The 20,691-nt window shown below is 36.2% G+C and overlaps 1 protein-coding gene across 2 annotated transcripts in view; it reads left to right on the plus strand.

The window, feature by feature from the left end:
- Positions 1-20,691, plus strand: part of RICTOR (RPTOR independent companion of MTOR complex 2) — a 76,532-nt gene that overhangs the window by 16,254 nt on the left and 39,587 nt on the right. For both annotated transcript variants that reach the window (XM_042028451.1, XM_042028452.1), the window contains exons 3-10: positions 1,649-1,746; positions 10,290-10,354; positions 12,535-12,666; positions 13,635-13,698; positions 17,497-17,623; positions 18,483-18,652; positions 18,903-18,970; positions 20,068-20,135. In XM_042028451.1, coding sequence (XP_041884385.1) covers positions 1,649-1,746; positions 10,290-10,354; positions 12,535-12,666; positions 13,635-13,698; positions 17,497-17,623; positions 18,483-18,652; positions 18,903-18,970; positions 20,068-20,135 — 792 coding nt within the window. The remainder of the gene's footprint in view (positions 1-1,648; positions 1,747-10,289; positions 10,355-12,534; positions 12,667-13,634; positions 13,699-17,496; positions 17,624-18,482; positions 18,653-18,902; positions 18,971-20,067; positions 20,136-20,691) is intronic.

A 20,691-nucleotide genomic window follows, 5' to 3' on the forward strand; every position in this document is an offset into this window, starting at 1 on the left:
AACACCACAGTCAATACAACTGATTACCTTACCCTTGAGCAGGCATCTAGCAGCTAATCAAGCTAATGGCATTTGATTTCATTGACCGATAGACAAAATCTTCATTGACTACAGTGGGTTAACAGGTTTGTACACATTAATTGGGGTGCCTACCTGTAGGTGTCATAATTTTAAATAATGTCTTGATTCCTGATCATGATGCAAGTAGAGGTCTCATCTTGCCAAACACATTCTGGATATATCCTGATAAGATTGCTACTTATGTTTGCTTTTCTAAATTTGTTAGTTTAAGTTTTTAAACTACAGGAAGTGATGTAAAAGCATGGTTTGTAGAGAGGTAGTGAAGATGATGCTTTCTTTATATCTCCAGTGCTTGATTTCCTTTGCATAGTGAAAAATACACAAACACACTCTGAGGAGGAACAAGAAGGTAAAAGACTATGTATATGCCACAAACTCAGCTGTAGCTCATCCATTCTGCAGTAGGAGGCAAGTTTTTCTTACTGAAGTTAGTGTGGGACACCACACATAGAAGAGCCCTCTTTGCTGCTTGTTAGATGTTTGGTGTTCAGGCATGTTCTAAAGACTTCATTTTATGTAATGCAGTTATTTCTTCTTTTTGGTAATATATTACTTTCAATAGTTTACATCTTCAGGATAGCCTGGGTTTTTCATTAGTCTAAAACTGCTGATAGTATTGTTGTAATACCTATGCTCAGTGTCTAATCTAATGCTCCATGAGAATCCTGTGTCAAATATGTCCCTTTAAAAACTGCACTGCCACAGTACCGCTAGGTGCAGATTTTACTACAGTGTCTGTTGCAGTACCTCCCTAGGCCCAGCCTCACTCTGTGCTGCTTGTTCCACTCTGCCTTGACTTCTATCCTTAATCCCAGAAGTGCGACAGGAGTGTCTCTTCTCTTCATGGTATTTGTTTTCTGTTTTCCAGCAGAATGCAGGGTCATCAGTTGGTGTGCGAATACTGGTTTGTGGGGTTTTGTTGTTGTGGGTGGGTTTTTTTTTGTTTGTCTGTTTTTGTTGGGATGGTTGACTGTTAGGAAAAAAGGAGAAGAGATTAAGTCTTTTGCATACCTTGTAGTTCACTTCCCATTTCATTGGAAAGGCTATTTAAAGTTTAGCATCATTATGGAAAGCAATTAATGTGGAGAGAACAAAAGAGGTCCCATCTTTCCAAAATCCCACCAACCCTTTGTCTGGAGGAAAAAAGGAATAATGTTGTGTGCCGGTACCATGCTGTATTTTTACATCTGTCTTTCATTTTACTTTGTCTTTAAATTACAAGGGCATTAAGGGTAAAGTTGTTCAGTTACAAGATGTAGGGATTGGCGTTTCAGAAGCTAAATGGATTTCTTTGTCAACTGCAAATCTAAAATACTGATTAAAATCTGCATTAGAGTATCTCTCTTCCATGGCCTTTAGCATTTTTTTGACAGAACTCAGGTATGCCTGGTTTTCGTCCCTAGCATTAATCAGATTGATGCTTCTTGGAGCAAAAGTGCTCTTCATCCCTAACTGAGATGAGGAGAGTACCTATTATATTTACAAAACAGCATGTTGAATGCATGTTTAGATTTTTGTTCTTTTTTTTTTTTTACTGTATCTCCTAATACGCTGTTTTCTTTTGCAGACCCTTGTGATAATATGAGAGAGATTCTCCAAAATGTGGCCAAATTACAAGGCGTGTCAAATATGAGAAAACTAGGTCACTTGAATAATTTTACTAAGGTAAGAGCTCAAATGATGTCATAGAACAAGTGATTGTACAGGTAAAATGTTTCATATTTACTGTCAGACATTGGCTGGGATGCTAATGAAATTGCTTAATATCACAGAGCTGTACTTGAAGTCTACATACAACGGGAAAGGAAGGTATCAAATAATGACAAGTAAGTATGTGAATGCAGGGTTATGCTGAAGTTTGCATACCTGTCCTGCTGGCTGAATTTGTGTAGTATTTTACTGCTTAGATGATGGAAGTATCTCCCAATGGGTTAAGTTGAGTAACTAGAGCTGAAGATTTGATTCTTGCTCTGCAGAATTGAAATTAAAAATGTAAAATGCCAGACTTTGATGTAAAGTTATTGAGTATGATGAGGATGGAGGACTGTATTAATGCACATTATATGCTATGCAATGTTTTGGAAACTAAAAGATTAGGAATTGTCAACTTTGACTGCAGTTTTCATAGTGAAGATGATTTAAAGGGTCCATTTCTGGAATATATCCGTGTTGATGATTTTTGATGTGCTTGTTCCAAATTGTGGACATGTGACAGGTACGCGCTGAAAATACAACAGATATATTGGAAGCTGTCGTTGTGAGCTGACAAGGCAAGAATTAAAAACTTACTGTAGGATCAGGGTGTAAGCTGAAGAAGGAAGCCATGAAAGATGTTCAGAAAGACAGCAAGTAACATTTTTTTGGGTAAAAGAGAAACCTGTGAAAAGAAGCTGAGAGGACTCATGGGAGGTGGTCAGGGAGTTAGGGAAAAGGTGTTCATTGTAAGATGGTGAGTGGTTGTGGTTGGACCAGTGTTCCATTTATCAATGCAAGGGACACTTGCGTTGCAGTCGGTGAGGCAGGAGACGTTGGAGCTTCAGTGTGAGCCTTACCCAAATTGATGGGCTGATAGAAGGATGTGGTGTGTTGTACACCTTTCTGATAGAGATAGGGCAGCACACCTGAAAATTAAAACTGATTTCCTATGACTGAGGATGGATCCTGCAACCAGTAGCAGCCAAGAAATAACATAGTAGAGGAGAATTTGGGGGATAAAATAAGGTTTAAATTATGGTTGCAGATAAGTTACAAAGAATTGAGTAAGATTGCCAGGAGTCCAGTTGACATTTTTGAGCCACTCTTGAGTGAAAGAGCAAATACTCAAGAGAAGATGTGGGGAACCAGTTGATAGGAGAAGGACAAACATGCATGATAACCTTTGAAGTAGGCATGTTGGCTGTTAAAGGCAGTCCTTGTGAGATTGACCACTTCAGTGGTAATGTGTAAGATTCACGTGAGTACTGAGAACAAAGTCACAGTTACAAATACATTTATCTTCTAATGCACTAATAACAAATCTGTAAGTGCTGCATTATCTGGATTGGTTCAGAACATGTGTAGATGCATAGCATTCACTAAGGAACTGAACTTCATCCTGAAGTCTCTTCTTTGGGTCATTGCCTTGTGTCTATCAGACATCAACCATTGACAGAATGCTGCTCTTTTCATTGGGATTCCAAAATGTGTTGCAAAAAAGCTCTTTATTCTGCTAGAAAAGTCTAATGTATAGCGAGGTTTCCTTTTTGTGAAAATCTGGAAACTTCAAAATGTGAATGCTTCCAAATTCTCTTAATTGTCTTAAAATTAAAGAGCTGGATTAGGCTTGTAGATGCATGGTTAGTAGTTAAAAGTCCATCTTTGAAACTATGGATCTTAAAACAGTGTCAATTTTGCTATGAAAAATCACATGTTAAGCACCCATAACTGTGGAAAATTAAGAAATACACATATTATAATTAAAATATGAACTAAATACCCTTTTTCAAAGATAGTTTTGAGAAATTGTGTAATTCTGTAGTTGAATATTTGAGGAATATTTGGGGGTTTTGTTAAACCCAATGTTGAGATTGGAAAATACTTAGAGAAATGGAAGAACGGTTTTCATAAATTGCACTTAAGACTGGGAGGAAATTATGAGTTGGCGAAAAGCAACTTAATAAAATTAAATATGATATTTGAAGATGGAGACTGTGGTTCATAACCTGATTTTGATTCTAAATGAGAATCTCCCTGCAAAAGGGAATTATACTACTCAATTTAATATTGGACATTTGTTCTTATATTCATCTTTCTGGAATATATGTTTTATAAGTGGGTAACTTAGTGCATTTGGTTTTAAAAACTCTTCCTATTCTTGTTTGAACTGTAAATGCAGTTATGAGAACAGAATAGAAGTTGCAAATTGTGCTGTATTGTCTGCCTTGTGGTTGGAACAATTCTGTGTTTTTCATTCCAGTGGTTAAAAGTGAAAGCCTGGAGCTTGGCGAGATGGTGTTATTTCCTTTTTGCACTCTGTTCTTCTACCATGAGGTAGTGTAGTCTCAGTTCCGCCTTTGTGAAAGAGGAGTGTGAGTAAGATTGATATGCTAAGGGTTGAGGATGTTTGTATCCTGTCTTGGAATTATAATGAATATGAACTTAAGTTGTTTATAAATTGTTGCATTTTGTCGTCCAGTTTTGAAGAGTTACTTGCTATCTGGGGTATTTGTACTATGGACAGGGAAAGGACCTTTGAAAATTTCTAATAGCATATTTCACATAAAATAATATGGAAAATCTATTACTCTCCTGCTAAGAATATTATTATATTTAAAAGAAAACATCTGAACAAGTCTAAGCAGTGCTCCCAACTACCCCACGTATTTCCTTCAAAGGCTGCAAATCCCACTGTTCTAGTTCTTTGGTCAGGGTAAGCAAAATGTTTTTATCACATGGAAACAAGTAATGTAATTAACTCCAAATGTGGAGTTTCCTGACAACGATCATGATAGATGCCAAGTTTTGTATTATTTTCAGGATATCTGAGTTGTGTTATGTCCAGGCTTCTTTACATGAAACTGGACTAGATTTTTAAGGTGAGATCTGTTCCCCTCACCTCCCTTTTTTTAAAAAGAACATACTCATCCTGTAAAAATTACTGAATTAGTACTGAACTAGACTCCAGGGTTTTATATAGAAGTTAAATACTTTTAATTATTTTTTTTTTAATAATAATGGTGATCAGAAGTCAACAGGAGTTACTAGTTCATCTGCAGGAATGATACAGTAAAGCAGGTACTTGTATGCCTAGGTGCTGTAACTCCTTTTTCATTGCTACTTCCCTTTAAGAGAAGTGTTAACTAGTTGTGTTCAGGTCTGCACAGCACTCATTATTACTGTGCAAAGTATGCTTTATACATGATATTGTACAAAAACTTGAATTTCATTTATCAAGTTTTTGCTAGTACTGCTTACTAGCTAAGTCATTACTGTTGCAAGTTTTTTGCTCTTTATCTGCAGAATGTGGATTGTTCTTGCCCAACAAGACCACCCAACTTAGGCGGTCTAAGTTTTCTGTTTCAGGAAATTAGCATTCCCAGTCTGGTGATACACAGGCTGTGGAAAGGTATGTTTAGTTCTGAATTGCAGCAGCAGCAGACTTGGAAATTTTACCTGTGTTGAACCCGAGCACACTCCTCCTCTGCTTCTTGTCACCTAGTAAGTGAGGCTGGATTTTTGTGGGCAAAAACTTTTGTACAGTACTGCCTCAGTCTATATTCTTTTCAAGCCATCCTATTTAAGCTAATTTGTATTCTGACGTGAAAACTGTTTGAGGATTTGACCTCCACTAAATGGTTAGTGACACTTTGAATTGTCACAGCATTTCACAAGTTTGGTATTTGCCTTCAGCTCCAGTAAAATGAGTAGGATTACCCATCTTAATTTATATGGCCACCTACATAAGGCAAGCACCTTGAAGTTTCCCCACTTTTGCTGATTAGTATCAAAACATCACGGTTACTTCTTTGGGGTTTTCCCCACCTCCATGAGAAGTAGTAAGTGATAAGTCATTGAAAACCAGAAAAAACTGTGCAATTGCATTTACCTAGTGGAAAATACCTTTGTGATTTGAAGTATTTATTTATAATCCCCTGTTATAGAAGGTTTATCCCACTGGGAGCTTCTGAGAGATCCTTCACACCTTTGTAAAACTAAAAGGGTATTTTAATAACAAGACAAAAAAAATCCACAGATGATGTAGGAATTTGTTTGTTTGTTTTCAAGAAGAAAAGTACTTCTTAAAGGACAAAATCAAGCAATTTATTTTAGATATAAACTTAGCAATGGAACAGCATCAGTAATACAGTGGTATGGAAAATTATGTTTTCAGTCTGTTCAAAACTAATTGTTGTTATTTAGTGAAGCTCTGCTGTTCTGCTCTGTATATTTGTTAGCTTTTGACCATGCTGCTGAGTTTCACTAGGATGATATGGATTGAGTGGGTTGGATGTGGATATGGCCATAGAGGCTTTCACGGATAGTGTCCCCGATTCATAGTCTGTCATTTTAGAGTCTCAGCTGTCTTTTGCAAAACCCAGGTATATTAGACTGAATATATTGTCTGACTGTAACATTTATCCAAGTAGATAAACCACTGTGGGAAAACCTGAAACCTCACGATGATGTAGCAGACAGGAGCAGAACATGTTGCTTAGACATTCAGTGTAACAAATGTGTCTAAAACCAGAGTCCAGTTTCAGTAGGCTTTTCTTAAGACTAGGATCTACAAAGTAGTCTTCTTTTAAATGTTACCAGTGGTGGCTCAAACTGTACTTCCAAAGTTATAAAGCAGTAATTACATTCTGGATGCATAGAATAATATAATATTTTTACCTAGTAATTGCTGTGGCTATTCTACTAAATATAAATTTGAATGGTCTCAAATCTTCACTCCACTTGTGTATGCTGTTGACCTCCTATGGTTTTGTTGTTCTGAGCTACTGTTTCCAAGACATGTTGGTATGTTACTCATATTGCTGTGACTCATCTGAGTAGTATGAAAAACTCATAGCTGACAGTAAACATGAAAAAAACCTTCACTGTAAGTTAGTCACTGTCTGGCTTAATGTACGTACCATTTTCTCCTAATATGTAATCTTATCCTCAGTGAGTCTTTGCTATGCCCAGTCATTGTGTATTTTATCACAAAATTTTAATTTTAAAGTGGACTCATTTGCAGTTTTAACTCACAAAGTATACTCTGCTTGGTTTTGTTTGTATCTGTATATAAAATTTATTGTCTTTATTTAAAAATGTATACTTTCTATAGGTAAGATGGATATATGGAAAATACAAATAGTATAAAAATATAAATAATTTCATAATTCCAGGTATTGTATGGTAATCCATCACCATTTTAATGAACTATGCCAATGTATAGCCAAAGCTAGATTTTAGCATTCTGGTACTACTTGCCTACAGAGTTATGCTATAATGGTATGTATGTTAATTGTTAAATCTTACAGTCAAACATATGGCAGTTACTTGGCTTTGTCAGGAATTCAGCCATTTACAAAGATCACTGCATTTGGGCTGGAATCATTGATCTGGGTCATGTTGTTTGAAGGTGAAATTAGAAGAATGCAGTAAAGTTTTTGTATAATACATTTAAGGCCAGACATTTATAACTTAGCAAATACCCAAGGAATTGGGACCAGGTGAAGAGTATGTTCATTATAGCAGCTTCTTTGACTATTTTTCCCCTTTTCAAATTTACAGAAATCCATCCTTACCAGCCCGATGTTATTTTTCCCCCTAGATTAAATAAACCAAATGGCTCAGCCTTCATGGGTGGATTTTCTACCTGCCTTGTACATTTTTCTGCTACACTTTTTCCACTTTGCTCTTAAAATGTGTCACACAAAATTTTATTCTTGCAGTTTTGAGAGCAGCCTGTGAAATGGAAAAAGTCTTTTAATCTCAAACATAATGCAGTCCTATTAGTATTGATCAATACTAATAGAACCTTTTAATTCCAGAGATAAAATTTGTTTTCTTTATTTGAAATTAACATTCTGAATCTTAATTTCTGGACAGTTTCTGTTTCTCTGCTGGCCTACTTTCATTTTGTATGTGTCTATTAATGTGTGGTACCCTGAAGGATATGATGTTCCTATTATCTAGTTAAATCTTCTTACTGAATTTCGGCACTCTTTTCAAGTCACTGAAACATTTTTGAATTCTGATCTTCCTGTGCATCTTTTAGGCCCTTTTCTATCTGGAACATATATAAATTACAAAGAAAGCTAATGCATAAATACTGGTGGCCCATTAGAGGGTGAATAAGCTAGTAGCTATTTTCTTTTCTGTGGGAGAAATATTTCACATGTATGTACAAACACCATCAAAGACTTCTATAACTATTACTGTCAAATTCAGAAGTTTATATACAAACAGCAGTTAAATTTGATGAAAGTTTTAACTCATCAGGTGACATGACTGAATTTCAAGATAGGTTAAGTTCTTTTCAGCTTTGGTGAAGGTGTGTGCAGTGGGACCACATATATAGATGCAGACAGCTGGTATTGAGGAGCTAATAATCACTATATGTATTTGGTGAGAGGGACAACCAGCCTAGAACTGGTCCAGTGAACTGAATGCTTTTTAGCAGTGCAGCAAGTTAGATGGGTTCCTGGAACATGTCAAGTGCTTCAGTTTAATTTCAGGACTGCTCAAGATGCAAACCAGTGGTAAGTGTGATGGAGACGAGCTTCACTAATGCACTAGTGCACACAATAGTGGCTTTCTAAAACATGGGTTTTTCCTACATCAGAATTACAATTCTATGGGTTTTTTTTGAAGTAGGAAAAATAGACTGTTGAGGACATTCTGTTATGTTAAGTTAGGATTTCTCATTTGTGTCTAGGGTAGAATGCTGGGGAGAGGCTTAGATGTATAAATGATTAGCCTAAACAACTACTGATGTAACTGTCTGAAACTGAACAATGTTTTTACTCACTATCTTCTCGCACTGTTTTGCTTACACTCTGCCAGCCAATTTTTACAGTTCATAAGATGTCAATAGAAATGCCAAAGCAGCAGTGGTAGCCTTAGGCAGTCAAAAAACATGGCATAAAAATAGATTGATGTTAGGAAGTGACATACTGTCATAACCAGTTAATGCATCAATTGTCTAGTTTTATTATCACTTAAATTTGAAAGATGGTTAAAAAAGAGGTTATGTAAAAACTTCCCTTATGTTTTATAATCGTCTTTGGTTAAGAAAAATGCAAATTCCAAAATACTTCAATTAACTTAAATTATTTGAGCCCAAACATGGAGCTGATCCAGACCAATTTAATAATCTCTTATTAACAGTCTTAAATTTCAGCATTATCACTAGGTATTTCTCTTGAAAAACAGTTTTGTAAGATGTAGTGTGATCCTCGAATGAATTTGTACTTGTTGAGCATAAACCTAAGTACTGTTTGAATTTTAATGATCTTGCTAATAAAATGAGTTTATACTTGAAAGCAGAGCTTTGCTGCAGTATGCTGTTTTTTCAGATGGAGGTCAACAGTAGAACTGAAGCATGGAACACACTAAATATTTTAACTTACAGGAGCCTTGATGTTCATTTTGTTTATTATAAATTTCTTATTGTTAGCAGTAAATACACATAAAGAATGTGTCACAGGGTTTGATATATTACAGTATTTTCAGAGCAGAGGTAATGACTAGTTAGCACAAATACTTCCTGAATTCCTCACTGAGGAGAAACTTAATACTGCGCTGACTTAGAACTGAGTACATGCCTGTTTTGAAAACAGAGGACAAAGTGAAAAGCTATTGCAATCAGTATTAGTCACTTGAGTTTTTGGAAGTGCTTGGAAAAGTGCTTTGGGATTTGGACATGATAATATTTTATAATTTTAGCCAGGGATAGTAAGTGAGATTGCTAGGAATTTCTTTGCTGCTCTGCCAAAGAAGAACAGCATCAGCTTTTCTTACAGAAGAGATTGTTTTCCTTTCCTCAAGAGGCTAAAACACTGGCAACCTAGGTTGCTCTTTTTTGAACATGGTTTTGGACTTAAAAACTGTGCTTGTAAATCTTCTTTGTTCACAACGACTACATATGGTTGAAATGTCCAGTTCGTGACAGTTTATAGCTGCTTTTTGTATGCATAAATTCAACCTTTGCTCTGATTTTTTCAGAGGTATAAGTTCTATAAAATGGATGGCAGGCCAAGACCAAATGTCGGTTACAAGACACTCGGCAATGCCTTCTGATTTTTTGAACTTCTGCACTACTGTGACAAAATGTAACAGTGGACCATCAGTGTCAGTCTTTGTTTCAAAACTCTTACCCGAGCCCCTGCAGATATGCTTTCATTTCAGTCATTTTTGCTCTCTGCTCAAACTACTAGTTGCCCAGCTAGCAATCTGGTGCTGAAAAATGGACTGACCAGTACACAACTTAGACAACTGTGCAACCTTTTTTTGGTATGAGAATCCACAGATGAGTCTCAGTATCTGATGTGTGTATAGGAACAGAATATAGACAGCAGAAATTCTCAGGGAAGTCTGAAGCTGGTACTCTCTCCCTTGCTACAAATTAAATTCCTTCCTAAATTAAATGCTTTTGAAATCATTTCCCAAAATCCACACGGTCATTTTTCACAGTCATTTTTGGAGAGCTATAACTAATGGATATTTTCTTTTATTTTCAGCTTCTTTGTAATACTGGCCATGCTGAAGAAAAGCTAGGTTTTACCTATGACGGCATCATAATATGGTAAGTAGTAGAGCACTAGAGCAATCCTAGGGAATGTCAGTTGTTTTGGTGCAATTAAACTTCTTTTTTACTTTTGAACTAGTGTTCAACACTAGTTCGGAATTTCATAATGCAAGCAGATAGCCTGCAAATATTTTAATGAGTAAAATCAGAAATACATTATTCACTTTTGGACAAACAGAGAAAACCCACTTCAAGTTAGAAGTGTAGATTTCTACAGTATATTCCTCACAGATGTAAAAGTACATCTGAATATTTCAGTACTTGTAGAAAGCACGTCTAATAAAAATGTACATCTACAAAATACAGAGCATATTCTTGATATAGAATCAGAATTTAAAGAACAGTATTTTACGTTGTATTGGTATGTATATGTCCATGTAGCACTGCTTTCTCTGCTACTGCAAAGCACCATGTATATACATTTAAGTGGAATTCGTATCTATTTTCTGGCCATTTCTGACTGTCAAATGTATCTACATGCTTATTTCCGCACAGAAATTGGTAAATTCATCTTTAGGACCAGCACTCGTGACAAAAGCAAACAAGATCTAATATTTAATGCGTTTCTCTGTTCTTTCAATTTAGATCTCACTTAAGAAAAAAAGCTTAGGAAAGCTAATTACTCTTTGAGCAAAATGTTGGGAAACCTTGTGTAATTGGTTATGGAAATGTTGTGAGTCATTTTCTTAACTTGAATTGTTTTTATCTTTTTGACAAGCTCTATGTTTTCACTGCATTTTCACCACTTAAAGATAGTGACACATATCTTTTTGGTAGCTGTTGCTTTTGAATGTTGAATCTCACGATAGTGTTGTTCTTTGTAATGGTTTCACTGTGCCAGTTCTTTTTACTGGTCTACAGCTTCCTCATGAGGGGAGGAGGAAGGGCAGGTATTGATCTCTTCTCTCTGTTGGCCGGTGACAGGACCTGAGGGAACGGCCTGAAGTTGTGTCAGGGGAGGTTTAGGTTGGATATCAGAAAAAAGTTCTTAATCCAGAGGGTGGTTGGGCACTGGAACAGGCTCTCCAGGGAAGTGATCACAGCATCAAGCCTGACAAAGCTCAGGAAGTGTTTGGACAACATTCTCAGGCACATGGTGTGACTCATGAGATTGTCCTGTGCAGGGCCAGGAGTTGGACTCAAAGATCCTTGGTATCAAGATCACCCCTGGTATCAAGCCCCCCCCTCCCCCCCCGACTGGAGTTTGAACTGATCAAGAGCAGCCCTGCTGAAAAGGACTTGGGGCTGCTGCATGAGTCAGCAGTCCTATGTCCAGTCTTGAAGTCCAGAAATCCAGTTATGTCCTGGGCCGCATCCAAAGAATCATGGGCAGCATATTCATATTACAGGAGAGATGGTCTTGAAACAATTCCCTGCTTAGTGCTGAAAGTAATAATCAGTTCATCTTTATTTGCGAATGACATGGCGGCCTTTCTAGTTTGTCTAGGTAACACCTGAGAGTAGGCTTCTGTTGCAGTGATTTACCCATGCCAATTAATCACCAAAAGATTCTGAAGATTTTTTGCCTGGAGTAGCTGATTACCGTGCATGACAACCCTAGGATAAGAAAAGAAAAAAAATAAGCCCTTTGTAGAAGTAGAAATTCAGTCTCACTGGCTGAAGTATTTACATTCTTAGATGTCCGGTGAAAAATCCTACTAGAAAATGTAATTGGGAGATTGAGGATTCCCACCCCACCCTGCATGTGGTTGGGGAAGAGGGACGAATCTCTTGAGGAACTTCAAAAGGAAGGTGTGCTACTTCATGCTTTCTAACTCCATTTCTAGAGTTCTTCCATATTTTGTTTCTTCTTACCTACCTTATTCTACCTTTTAATTTTCTTGGACTAATATTGTGCTCAGCTGTTTTGTCAAATAAAAAATTGTGTACAGGTTTTTTTGGTTATGTGTCATTTCATGAATGTACAAGCTGTTACTTGGGGGAAAAATTGGTTTGTGGCTTTTTCAGATTAATATATTGTCTACATCTGCTGACCAGTATGAAGGCTTGCGTTCTAGGTTGCAAATGAGAAGACCTGAAAGTTGTAAAATAACATCAGAACATTTATTTTTTAAAATCATGCTATTTGTAAATGAGTGAGTAGTAGCTGCATGTCAGATGGTGAAGTCTACCTGCTGCCTAATAGTTGTTTGTCCCTCTTGTTTTCTTCATTGTAGTCTGAGGTTAGCTTTACTAAACGAAGCAAAAGAGGTGCGAGCAGCAGGGTTGCGAGCCCTCCGCTATCTTATTCGAGACTCCAGTATTCTCCAGAAGGTGCTAAAGTTGAAAGTGGATTATTTGATAGCCAGGTAAATTTGCTTCTTCTTGTAAATTGTGAAGTTGTAAATCACTTGCTTTTTCATGGTTGAGACAGGTGAGGAGTGTTTTCATATTCTCTTATGTTCTTAATAAGTAGTTTTGTAAAAGGCATTTTTCTTCAGCAGAATGATACTTCATCACACCAGCTAATCCAAATAAAATGCTGTCCTGATATATGACATATTACAAGTAATCCAGAGAATTTCTTCTTTTAATCATAAATGCCATTAACTATAAATTAATAAGTTCGAAATGTTAATAATTTTCATGTCTTAAATTGTATGGGAGTTGTTTGATTCTTTGTATTATCACAGTGCTGCAGAGCCTTCAGTACAAAGTCAGGGCTAAAAAGTAGTTTGTGTCCAAGAATTTGTAGTCTGAGTATAACCAATGACACAACAGAAAAATCCCAGAGGGCAAACCAACAGTGAGATAATACAGTCAGCATGATGAATAGATGTAAATAATAGCATCTTTAGTGCTTCCTGTAATGAAATTTTTTATTTGATATACTGATACAGATGTGCATGAATTTCTGTTTATAAATGTATAAACATGTAGTTTTAGTGTGCTGTTTAATTTTTTTGGAGCAAAAGGACTTCTCTGATCTGAGGACACCCAGAATATGTTGATGTGAAACATTACAAATACTTGGTTTGGTCTCATTTGCAAATGCCAGATGCAGCTAGCTTGGAAAATAATTGTTGAAGCATTATGCTTTGCCATTTTGTACTTAAGAACATTCTACTGACTTAGTTATAATGAAAATAGCTGGGAAAATATAAACCAAAGCTAATTGACTTATCATAATGAGTATGCTTGCTGAAAAGTGTAGTTTTTAAACAAGTCAATTCTTTTTCTTCTGTATTCATATGCATAAATATTAACGTGAGTTGTTAACAGTTAAGGTGAAAGTTACTATTGTTATAAACAAAATGTGTTTTTTAACTTACTTTAGGTGCATTGACATACAGCAAAGTAATGAAGTAGAAAGAACACAAGCACTTCGATTAGTCAGAAAGGTAAAATCTCCTATTTACGGTTGTATCTGCTGTGCCACTCAGTTGTGCTGACTCCTGGTTGTCTCCACCAACAGTGCTTTTTCACAGTCTCTAATACCTTTTTTTACCTTTATCATGTAATATAGCTGATAATTAACAAGACAGAAGAAAAAGTAGTGAAGAGACTTGTTTTGATCTTACCGTGTTGCAATTTGGAATCTCAAGTGGACTAGAAGAATCTTGCTAATTTTCTCTTGATAGAGGTGATACTGGACAAGGTTTGGAAACACTTATCAAAGAGTGAATGCAAGAGCATAAAAACAATATTAAGTTTCAGTATTGAAATTATGATGACTTCACTGTATAGTTTGTTTAAGCATCTGTGAGTCAGAGATTGGGAGATTTTCTGCCATGTGAGAAATGAGAAGCTGTCACTGAAGTGATCATTCAAGGATTGCTTATAGACTTACTGCTTTGTTTGTGGCAGTTGATGCTACCCATAGGATTTTATCTCAGGTACTCAATAAAACATGGTTAGTCTGTGATGGTTTCTGTACTGTGTACCCATGGGTGTGAGATTTGAAAATACGGTAGCTGTATTTTCAAGTTTGTCCTAGAGAAATTGGCATATAGAGATACTAAATGTATTCAGGAAACATAATATTCTGCCTTTCTGCTGGACTTCACTGTTCTTTATTATTCTTATATTCTTACAAAAACTACCAAAGACTGGAGTAAAGTTTGAGGTAGTTGAAGAATGGTTCCCCAGGAGCACTGTCTGTTAAATCTCATTTTGTATTTTAAACATATGTTTTCTGTCTTATAGAAAATACAATGTACTTGATAAACAATTGTGCCAAAAAAATGAGTTTTAAATATTAAACATGGCTACCTCCTCCAAACTCAAGCAAAAAACAAACAAAAAGCCGCACTATGAAGGAACAGGTCCTTGAGGAAGTTGCACTTCCTTTTATAAGTTGCACTTATAAAAGTTCTTTGCTGATCTCCTTTGAATAGGAGCTTCAGTGTAGACTCAGAATAACATAAATCAGAAGATGGAATGGAAACACATTAATAATTGGTTTTATTTGGGTCCGAAGTTTGTCCTCATTATTTCTGGGCTTTTTTGAGCATTTTGTGCTTGAGCAAAAACTTCTGTCGTGCATGAAAGAAGAGACAGCAAAAGAAACAAATCCGTTAGTTTGATCATCATTTTGAAAAAATGATGGTGAGAGAGAAACATTAAAGAAATCACACAGCTGGCCCTTAGTGGTTTTTTTCTCCATTGTGGTGCAGGGGTACTGGCGTGCACCAGGTGTGTGCATGGAATGCACAGCCTGTGCAGCCATGCTTGTGGCTCCTTGATGCTGAGAACTGTGTTGATGAAAAGCCTTTTCTAGCATCTTCTGCTACGTACCTATAACATTCTGTTTTCTTAAAAGACAATGTCAGACCAACAGTTAAGCATGCATTGGCATAGAGCAGTCAGTTCTTCAGAAATTCTCTCACAAGAAATACTGTGCTTCCTGAATAGCACATTCTGTATTTTCACACTTTTTGTTACCCTGCTCTTGCCCTTTTTCTGCTTCTCTCTTCAATCTCCCTCAGTGTCTCAGACTTAATGATTTGATGCCAGGATTCCTGAAAGGTTATATAAAGGTCTAGAAGGGGAGAATAAATGGCAAATAAACTGAAAAAAGGTAACAAATTTGTTCTCAAATTTGCTGTGAAACTGAACTGGGTTTTTCCAGTATTGCAGAACTATTATTTTCAGTTTCAAGATTTGGCTCCTTAACCTCATCTTTGGTAACAAAAATGTGTGTGAGAATTGCATAGACTAAAATTGAAACTCTTTTCTTTCTTTTCATAGAGAAGAATAACAAAATACAAAATACTGATACTGCTTTATGAATGCAGAGAAAGGCAATCATAAACTTTGTTTTAAAAATATTAGGTTAAAGTGGTGTCGGAAGATTTAAAAAAATCTAATTTTTTAAACTTGATGTCCAATAGTTTTTGAAGGCTGAGTGCTCACTGTACGTTTTGACTGTAATCACCTCTACATTTCCTAGTAAAAGCTTTGCAATTTAGTAGTATCTTCAGCCATGAAAAGGATGGCATGAAGTTGGCTTTGGGAAGCATTTTTCTATCTAATAGAAGTCAATAAGACAATTTTTTTATGATTTAATAGTCCAGATGTTTTCTTTTTTAAGCAAAAGTCAGGGTTAGATGCAGTATGAGCCATCCTCTTTCTTCCTCTTTTCTAAAGGAGTCTTGAAAGACCAAATTCATAGTCTTTATTACTTACTCCATCTTAGCCACTTGTAAGTAGCTTCCCATTACCTCTCCTTGGGCTTTAGAACTGCATTTTAATACCTAGAGCAGATACAAAGTAAATACAAAAATTTATTAATTCTACTGATGTATTTAGAATTGACTATTACAAGAAACCTTTCCTTCTCATGTCTTAAAAACAAAGGCAGTGAAGCAGAACAGCTTGTGTCCTCACAGGCTGGTTGTGTCCTCATAGGAAGTGCATGTCAATATCAATAGAAAACAGGTTGCAGTTTTATAGAGTGGATTGGTGCACCTATTCTGTTGCTTATTCTTGTTTCTTCTTGCCAGTGTAAGAGTGAAAGACTATGTGGGTGGGAGAGAATTTCTTTTTTCTTTAAAGTCCTACCTTAAAAGCTTCATGTTTTGTTGGCATTAACATTATGTATAACACAAAGCTTCTCAGAAACTTGTATTTAAACATAGATTTGTTAAAACTCTTCCAAAATTTTGGTTGTAATGGTTGATTCCCTCTCATTTTAGCATCTCTGCAAAAAAAGGTAAAAAACTAATCATCTTTGCACAAATATCTGTAGCATGTCAAAGGGGGAGATGTAAAATGGATATAGGACAAAATGGTTTTGGAAGAATTAGGAAGATAAGCCTGGTTTTGTTGGAAGCAAAAAAGATGGTAAATAAAACCATGGGAAACCAGCCTTAAATTCCAGGTCTTTGATGGATATTGAGTATTTTTTAATGTCTCATTTTTATTTATTAGTGGAGAAAAAAAAGTGACACGGCTGAGTGGGCTATAAGACATTGCACTCTTCCCTTTTTAGGCAATCAGACAAAAATCTGCTTCCTCCTTAGTAATACATCTGTTTAGCGATATTCTTGTTCCGGAAGGATATGTGTATTTAATTTTCACAAATTGAGAAAATGTGAACAAGCAGCTCCTCAACCTTTGCAATCAAAGCCTCACTTGGGGGATGGTGAAGAGTTTGTGGTATTGGTTGGTTGTTCAGGAGTGTCTTTCTTTACTTTTAATGAGTGCACAGAGGGCCTTGCTCATTATTCTTGGGGGAATTCTGAGTGTGCCAGAGTCAAAATTTCCCCAAACTGAGTGTCCTCCCATTTGAGGCTTTCCATGGTGCAGAACAACCTTAACAGTAGATGAGTTTTTAATCTACCTGTGTCATTGGATAATGTTCTTTGTCAATAAAGATATTCTTGGGAAAAAACTATGATAAAGGTAGTCTTAATTCTCACTGCACCAGTCATCTTTTAAATTCTTTCTTATTATGATAAAATATAAAAATAAAAAACTGAAGCAGGAAGAGAATGGTAAAGTAAATTGACAAATGAATTGAAATTGAAAAAATTTCAAGAGCAAAAGAAACACTTACGGAGATTCACCAGATACAACCAAGTAACAGATGGACTGGTCTGTCTAACTGTTTGTATGGAACAGAGTGCTGGTGAATATGTAAGTGTATTTAGAGAAATATGAAGAAACTAGAGGGCTTTTTCTTTCCTTTTTGGCAGATGATCACTGTGAATGCTTCACTGTTCCCCAGCTCTATTACTAATTCTTTGATAGCAGTTGGAAACGATGGTCTTCAAGAAAGAGACAGAATGGTTCGAGCATGTATAGCCATTATCTGTGAACTAGGTAAGATAATTTTTCTTAATTAGTGTTCAGTTTTGATGTGGTTGTCATTAACAGTATTTGTTTAATAATAAATTAGATGTTGTGTCCTTATTGTCAATTCCATGGATTTTAGTAATTAGCATGATATAAACCAAAATGACTTAAAATCTATTTATGTATCATACATGAAAATTTCAGGTTTTTGTCTTTCCTTCAAGACTTGACAGTTTCTGATTTGCCTTAAAACCATTTCTCTACTGCAGTTGGTATTTCTTTAACGGATTTGACGTAGGGAGAATTCCATACACAAGATGCTGACAAATTTAGAAGAATTCAGAGAACTACAAAATACCTTCCTTTTTAAAAATTATTGGAGTGGATACTGTAGTTATCGGGGCAGTGGTTTATACTAACTCCCTGAACTTTAATTTGGCTGCTGATTTTTGAAGTTTTTTTCAAAAATCAATCAGTGGGAAATAACTTCAGCAGTTTGTTTTCAAGATTAAAACTTGTTTTAAAGAAGATAAATAAAATGTTACTCTTATATTTCAGTATAAATAATTTATCTATGTCAGTCCAATGAAGCATGAAAACTCTTTATGGGGAAATCCATAAACTACTATATGGAAACTTGGTTGGAATTAAGTTGGGAAATGGTCATATGCTGGATAGTGAGTGACCAGTATTTTTGTGTTTGATAACTGAATCCAAAATCCCAGTTCATTGCTAGTGTCAGCCAGTTCCATTAGAAGCTTTACATGTGCCTCAGCAGTGTTCAGGATGAATAAGATATGCATACTAAAGAGATGACAAGTTTGTCATCGCCATGAAATGTTTTATCTTCAACATTGGCCAAAATGACTTGTTTTCCTTTATCTAGCACTTCAGAATCCTGAGGTGGTGGCTCTTCGGGGTGGTTTAAGTACCATCTTGAAAAATGTGATTGATTGTCAGCTAAGCCGAATAAATGAGGCTCTGATAACTACAGTCTTGCACCTCATTAATCACCCAAAGACCCGACAGTACGTGCGAGCAGATGTAGAATTAGAGGTGAGTGCAGTTTTACTTGTTCAGTGACAGAAGTTAAACTTTAGATAATAATAAATTCATTCAAGTGTTTGATTTTTGTCTCAGATTTCCTCTGTGTTAGTGCACAGTGTCTAAAAGGTAATGTTTTAGGTTAAGAGCCCAAGATTTATAAAGCAGGAATAATGATAGTTTGGAGTGGGACTGAGGAAAGGGCAATAGTGATTTAACTGTATTTTCATGTGAAAATAACGCATGTCTTTCTTTTGTTTAGAGAATTTTAGCCCCTTACACAGATTTTCACTACAGGCATAATCCAGACACCGCAGAAGGACAACTCAAGTAAGTGTTAGTGCTGCTACTTGTGCTATCAGTTATGTTCATCGCTTTGGAATTAAGCTGTATTTCCTTCCAAATACTAAGTTTCTTGAAGTTGAATATAGTAGGCCAGAGTACAGCTTCCTAAAATACTGTTAAGCATTTAAGATTTAAAAGGGCTTGCTTAGCCTGGAGAGGAGAGGTTTGGGGGACACCCTCTGCAGAATAGCAGCCTTTTTACTACCTATGAAAATGCTTTCAAGGTGATGTAGCCAGGGCCCTTCATGGTGGTGTAAGGTGGGAAGACAAGAAGCAACAGAGACAAATTGAAGCAAGAAAGATTTCAACTTGGTAAAAGGGGCAGGGGGGGATTATTTTATGTGAGGCTGGTCAAGAGTTAGAATAGGTTGTTCAGAGAGGTCCTGCAGCCTTCATTCTTGAGAGTTTCTAACACGCAACTGGATAAAGCCTTGAGTGTTTTGCAGGTATTCCAAGGTGAATTACAAAAGCTTGTATACCTCCCACAGCTCTGGGTACTGTAAAAGGCGTGTGTACTACACACTGCATTTTTGCTGTGTTCTTGCAGAGAAGTTGAGCTCGACGACCTTTAAAGGTGCCTTCCAACCCAAACCATGCTATGATTCTATAATGTGGCCTAGTCTGATAACTGGTGACTTTTCGTGCAGTAATTTGGACTAGAGAGAGGTCTCCTGATACGGCTTCCAGCTTGAATTATTAAGGGTTTTTTAATTATCAAATAGCATGACATGTTTAGGTATTGGTAACTGAATAAAATCTTTACTTTTTTGCTGTAGACTTAGTGTCAGTGGAGGTGCAGAGTGATTCATCTGACCCCTATAGGTGTTTACTTCTTGATGTTATCCTTCTCCTGTGGAAACTCCCCTGGAAGAGGAAAAGTAACCATACTTAAAAATTCTAAACTTTTTCTGTATATATATACATTGTGTAAATACATCTGCATACATAAAATATTTCTATTACTCTGGATTTTGTCCCCCATCTAAAATCTCAGTTAACTACCTTTTACAATTACGGTGGTAGTAATAGTGTTTGTTTGATAATTATTACCTGCATCGTGACATTTGTTGTTTTAATGGCAGAGAGGACAGAGAAGCACGATTCCTGGCTAGTAAAATGGGAATAGTGGCAGCATTTCGATCATGGGCAGGTAAGATTTGTTTATTTGTTTGAAACTGGATAATTGGAAGTGTGATTTTACTTCCTAGTATAAATGGCACAGGATCTGTCTCATTTGACATGTCCGATTTCTATCAATACCTTCCTACAATGCTACTTAATACGTGTTTTGATACTGTAAAATTGGAGGACGCATACTTAGTTTTCTTAGACTCCTGACAAGGCACAGCTTATCCCCTCCCTGTGTAAAATGCCTTATAAACTACATCTTGATTGTCATTCTTGGAGTCTAATGGGTGAAAGGATATTTAAAATAACATTGTATCATAAGAATTTGCCTTTGTGGTGGTTCTGCCATAAATGAAATCTTTTTGTCTGTGTTAAGAGATTTGGCAAATAGTTTCATTAGCACCCACTTCTACCAGCTGCCATAGCTGAAGAGAACTTGCAAATGGACATTGTTTGCAATTTTTCATGTGGAAGACATTTCTAAATGAAAAAAGTAGCTTTTTTCATTTTACTAAATCCTTTCTCTGCATTATTACAATATGTAAGATGAAGGTTCTGCCTTGGGGACTGCTTTTTCT

This window comes from Corvus kubaryi, unplaced genomic scaffold, assembly GCF_017639235.1.
Source record: "Corvus kubaryi isolate FWS band 111438036 unplaced genomic scaffold, C.kubaryi_AGA036_p1.0 37308, whole genome shotgun sequence".
NCBI classification, from domain to species: domain Eukaryota; kingdom Metazoa; phylum Chordata; class Aves; order Passeriformes; family Corvidae; genus Corvus; species Corvus kubaryi.